Source organism: Echiichthys vipera, assembly GCF_963691815.1.
Source record: "Echiichthys vipera genome assembly, chromosome: 2".
Taxonomy (NCBI): domain Eukaryota; kingdom Metazoa; phylum Chordata; class Actinopteri; order Perciformes; family Trachinidae; genus Echiichthys; species Echiichthys vipera.
Window position 1 is genome coordinate 23,533,890 of NC_139827.1, and position 6,066 is coordinate 23,539,955.

Below are 6,066 nucleotides of genomic sequence, written 5' to 3' on the forward strand. Positions count from 1 at the left end.
ACTCTCACACACACACAACATAAATTAACATTATGCCCTATCAGCCATAGTTAATTTCACTTCACCTTGGTAACTCAGAAGTTTAACACTTTAAATTGTTTTGGTACAGCTGCTTCATATTCACAAAAATGAATTAATTACTAATTACACAGTACAGTCGTCTGCAGCAGCAGCAAGAGAGTTTTTCACAAACTGGCAACCCAAAAATGGCTCTTATGGTGAACAACCAATACTTACCTAAAACATATTACTAAATGATGAATTAATGTTTAAATAAAGCCATCCTTTACAAAATAAAGCAGTATAATCAGGGGCAGACCTCAGCTCTGCGGTGATTGGAGAAACTTTGCTACTCTTCCTCTTCTGATTGGTCCGCAGCATCGTCCTCGCGCTCGGGGTTCTGTCCAATCACAACACCGCAAAGTTCTGCTGCGGAAGAAGAGAGAAGGATGCGAAGGGAGATGGCTGGAATTAGATAACCCTGTGTTTCGGGAATATCTTCACCATGGAGCTTCTCCGGAGGAAAGAGGGCTGCGGAGGACGGCTGCTTGTCCTCGCGGTAGTGTTCTCGTGGTGTTTCGGGTCCGTGAGCGGTTTCGGACACAGCCTGGACAGCGAGTTCACGTTTCTGCTGCAAGCCGGAAGAACCGAGTGTTTCTACCAAACAGCAATAAAGAATGGGACGATGGAGGTCGAGTATCAGGTAACGCTTATATATGTTTTATATGCCAGCATTAAACTGCAGCTGTGAGCTCATGACAGCTAATATTCCTCCATTAATAATGCACGAGTCAACGTGACCAGTCCAACAACCACGCACTGTAGCTCACGTTCTCCAGGAACGGTGAAAAAAAGTCAAATCAAACTTTATTTATGTATGCAGCAATAGAAATAAAGTACTTCCGGAAAGTAATGACCGCAAGTGATAACAAAATGTGCTGCAGGAAATGAGATGATACACACGTTGTTTATAGTACGTGTACTTAAAGTATTGGATCCTGGTCACCTCTGGTCATCCTGGTCCTGGCTCAGGGAACAGCTAAAAAAAGGATAACATGTCTGTTGTAAAGTCAGCTCATAATGTTTGGTCCACTCATCATCAGACTTAATTTAACACTTTTCCACAGGAGCTCTGTGTGCACAGTCGAGTGCTGCAGGCACCTAACAATGATGTTCTCCATTAATCAAGTCAGATGACAGAGAATAATTCAAAATGTCCATCACAATGATCCAGAGCCCAATGTGATGTCTTCAGATTGGTTTTGTCCAAAAAATAAAAATGGAATAAAAAAATATTCAATTTAATATCACAGAGGTTGAAGAAAAATAGCAAATATTCACATAAGTGATGGTGGAATTAGTGTCTTTGGGGAATGTTTTGGATGGACGGATGGACTTTATTGATCCCAAATTGGCATATTCTTATGTTGCAGTAGCAGGTTATACTGACATTGCACATAAACAGTTAATACACTGTAAATAAATATACATATCAACACTATAAGACATTTCATTATTTATTGAAATCAATTGAAAATAAACACAAATAAAATAAATTAAAATAGCTCAATACAGAACACTATAAATATATGTTATGTCTCTATATAAATATGTGCAAATTCACTACGTTCAAGGTTAGTGAAGGAGCACCACAGTGGGATATGGTTGGAACAGAAGCTATAGAGCTAAGAGTTATCTGAGGTGTTATAAAGAGTAATTGCTTTGGCCAGGAAACGCTTCCCTTTATTGTTCCTTGTGACAGCAAAGCTGAACGAGTTTTTAGAGAAAGGGCTCCTCCGTCTGTCCACTATTAAATGATTGACTAATCATTTCAGCTCTACTTCTGTCTAACAACGTACAAATCACTCAGAAACACTTATTTACACAGGGACACGTCTTATAGTGTAAGGTTCTTTTAGTCAGCAGTGTGTTTGTTTAGTGGGTGAGTCTCAGTCCAACAGTAAGCTCTCTCTTGAAATGCACACAGTCTCTCTAGGAAATGTTTTTCTTCCGGGGACCTGGTGGCCTAGTGGCTTCGCTGTTGGTTTAGACGCACACCACGTTAGCGCAGCACACCATGTTACCAGGCTGGGGACCTTTGCTGTATGTCATACCCCTGTCTCTCCTGGCATACAGTATTTCCTGTCTGTATCTGTACTGTCACTACCTCCATAAAGACAAAGTGCCAAAAGATGTTCTGCAAGAAAATGGGTAGCTTTGCAAGTATTTGTCTGTGCACATGCAGGTGATAGCGGGCGCCGGTATGGACATAGACTTCACCATCATCTCCCCAGAAGGCATCCGGCTCATCATCGAGTCTCGACGCTCTGACGGAGTCCATGTGTAAGTGCTACCTCACATTAGCCTGAATCCTTGAACATATTTCACATTACTCAGCCGGCTGTGTTGGATCTGTCTGTTTCATCCTTGACTTTATTTCCTGTTATCCCAGCGTGGAGCCCACGGTGGAGGGAGATTATGAAATCTGCTTTGACAACAGCTTCAGTCGCTTCTCAGAAAAGATGGTGTTCTTTGAGATCATCATCGAAGGTCAAGGAGGAGATGTGGGCGGAGATGAAGAGTGGCCGGGATTAGAGGAGCCTGACGGAAGCCTTCTGGAGTACAAGCTGGAGGACATCCGGGTGAGATGTTTGTTTGTGGTTTAAGAAATGAATGTTTAAAAAGGGAAATCTAGTTCAGTATGCAGCTGACCACTTAATAAACCCCCTGCTGCAGGCGTATTTGCTCTACCGTGTATCCTGTCTACACAACATCAAGGGATTAAGAGGAGAGATAGTTGTGACAGGTTTGTGTAGGTGTTGTCCAGGTCAGATTATTCATGTTTTTAATTTAGCATGAACAGTGTAAAGGTTAAGATCTGTACACTCCTGTGGTGCTTGCCTCTGGACCGAATACGAATACATTAAACATACAGCTTGGCTGTTCAGAGGATAAGGCCGGCAGTATTCTATGTTTTTTCTTGTTGTTAAATCCAATGAAAAGACCAAAGCCAACAATCAACTGATCCCACTAATGCATGTTATGGGTTTAGCCAAAGCTTGATTTATTTAAATCCATTGTTCAAAAAAGTTTTAAGCACATCAGTGAGCCCCATTGTTGCACTGGGTGACGTGTTCCTAGTACGGGGAACATATGTACTGTAGTTTATTTTGAGTCAGTCCCACAGACAGCGTCCTGTTGCGATATATACTCACTTAAGTATATTAATCCACAGTTGAAAATAGTCCCCGACAAATGCACTATTTAATCCTTTTTTAGTAATTATTGCTTGAACTACAGTAAGCTGTTGTTTTATTCAGTTATTTTGCCTCTTTTTATTTTTGAAACTATATATCTTTGGCCTCATTTTTTTTTATCTTCAGTAGGAACAAAATGAGCTTGAGGCTGAGCAACACAAACAGGCTGAGGAAGTGGGGAAGTATCGTTTTTGGTCTTCGTGGGATCTGCTGACAATATGGAAAATATTGAAATGCGTCAGTCTTAACCTTTTACTAATATGCGTGTACTAGAAAACTCCTTACGGCTAACACCAGCTGGAAACATGAGCTACATCTGCAGGTCAGACTAGTTAGACTAAACCACAGTGATGGTAACATGACCCAATATTATGATTTGCCAGCTGACAGGCTGACATTTAAGGTCCCGTATTATGCTCAATTTCCATACTTGTATTTTGGTTTTCTACTAGAACATGTTTACATGCTTTAATGTTCAAAAAACACATTAAAAAGCCCAGTGTTCTCCTTTTTCCGGGTCTTCCGCATCTACACCATCATTTCAGCGGGGGAATGACTGTAACGGCACTGTAGCGACCCTCTCTACATATGTATACATCACCACCATCCTGAAGTTCTGACGGATCGTTTAAAGACACAGTTACTGAAAACGGGCCGTGTGCATTTCTCTGTGGATTGAACCTTTTGATACTTTCACAGTATTTATATAGCACTTTCATCTGCTTTAAAAAAAGAAATGGAAATCTCACTTTTTAAAAAAGGGGACCTTTAACACAAAATCCATACAGGCACGGGCAAAATAAATGTAATACATTTTCTTGGCAAGTTGTAGCAGTCAGCCATTACCGCCACTGTTTACCACAGTCCTCCAGTACAGAGGATGTGTTGACAACGAAATAAAAAAAAGCCTGTGTACTTTTTACACCATCTTCTCTGTACCTTACTTCCACTTCTCTCTCATTACACCCACCGCTATTTTTGAAATACCTAAAACTTTCCTCACAATTTCCTCAGGAGTCCATGGACTCTCTGCACAGACGCTTGGAGCGCAGCCGGCAGATGCAGACAGTGTTGCGGGCTTTCGAGGCACGGGACCGAAACCTTCTGGAAGACAACCTGTGGAGGGTCTCATTCTGGTCCTGTGCCAGTGTGCTGGTCATGCTGTGTGTGGCCCTCACCCAGGTAAATGGAGCCCTGACACACCACAAAGCACAGACAGACACAGTTTGAATCCAACATCATGCCACAAGTCCTTAAAATCCCTAAAATTTGTTAACTTTGATTAGTGTGTCAAACAATGCCATGTTGGGTCTTTGAATTTGAGGGAATTAGGCCTAGAAATTCCTTGAATTTGATGTTAAAGAAGGCGTGGGAATCTATCTATCTGTGTTTTTTTTCTCTCCATTCCTAGGTCTACACTGTCCGTAAACTGTTCGACGATAGGCGGAGGGTCTGCACGTAGAGGGATTATTTGATAAAAGACAGCCTACAAGGAGAGAAATCTAATTCAACATGTTCAGCTGGTTACCCATTCAGACAATGCTCTATTATCTTTCATTAAGTCTACATTAACATCAGCCTTCAACATCCTTTTTAGTGGATTTTTTTGTGTTTTGTTTATAAGTTTGTGAACAGTAATTAAATATTATTTTATCACAAAGGGTAACCAGAGGAAATTAATTTGGTTATTTCATTTCATGTGGTGCCTTTAATGTCAAATCTTACCAATGAGGAAATACATTTTGAAAGGCATTACATACATAGACTGATCAAAAAAAAGAGTAGATTAGCTGCTGTCCTATGTTTGTGAAACTGGCAAGAGGCTGTATGAATTTTTTGTTAAAGGTGAAATGATTCTTCCCTAAGGTTAACGGTCTGTTATATGACACAACTCAGATCAAGAAACTGATCCTGTGCTGCTGGTTTACAAGGGATAACAATGTGCAATAGTGTTGTTGGCGTATTTGTTTTTCCTCACAGCTTAAGAGCTTTCCATTGTATCAGTGATTTGTCCATCTGACCAGGTGTTTCCTTGGTTACGGTTGCGTTGATGGTTTGTTCTTTTGAGACGTTACTGATTACTTTTCACGTGCCAGTTCAAGTCCACGGTGACGTGTCGACAAACAAGAATGTAGAATAAGAAAAAGGGGTGATTTGCAGTGTGATCGCCAATAATTTACAATGTGTTAGTACTATTCCAGACAAAAATGTAGTATGTATGTCAGTTCAGATATGTATCAGGATAAATTAGTGTGTTTGTGTGTCTCTGCTTTTCTGTTCTTTCTTCTAGATGATCAAACTTTTTTTTTGTCTTACAAATGTATGTTTGTGTCAACAGAATGTGACATTTTGATTCTGCTCAAAGTGTTTTTTATATATAAGAACAGACGTCCATTACATGTTATATAGAATACGTAAAAATCAGGTTTACATGGAAATCATTGACAATAAATGCATTTTTTTTACACAAGAAATACTCGGTTTGATGTGAGTTGTCTTTGGAAAATAAAAAACGGTAACAGAATAATGTTTTTAAATGTGTTCTTTGATTACGTGCATATCACGCATGAATATCATGAGAAATCTTAGTGCTGTTAACAATAACATGTTTCATGATCAAATTAAATCATATGCAGGGCGACCTGTCATAGTTTTAAAGGTCCCTTATTGTAAAAGTGAGATTTCCATATCTTCAATTATTATAAAGCAGGTGAAGGTGCTTTATAAATACTGTGAAAGTATAAAAAGCTCAATCCACAGATAAATGCTCACAGCCCTTATTCAGAAACTGTGTCTTTAAACCAGCCAT

General features: G+C 39.8%; 1 protein-coding gene across 1 annotated transcript; it reads left to right on the forward strand.

Moving 5' to 3' along the window:
- The first annotated feature begins 440 nt into the window (after window positions 1–440).
- tmed1b (transmembrane p24 trafficking protein 1b) lies at window positions 441–5,942 on the forward strand. Its single transcript, XM_083927304.1, has 5 exons — window positions 441–703; window positions 2,246–2,343; window positions 2,453–2,642; window positions 4,272–4,439; window positions 4,669–5,942. Exons 1-5 carry the CDS (start codon window positions 506–508, stop codon window positions 4,717–4,719), a joined length of 705 nt encoding a protein of 234 aa, XP_083783430.1. The 5' UTR covers window positions 441–505; the 3' UTR covers window positions 4,720–5,942.
- The last annotated feature ends 124 nt before the right edge of the window (window positions 5,943–6,066 follow it).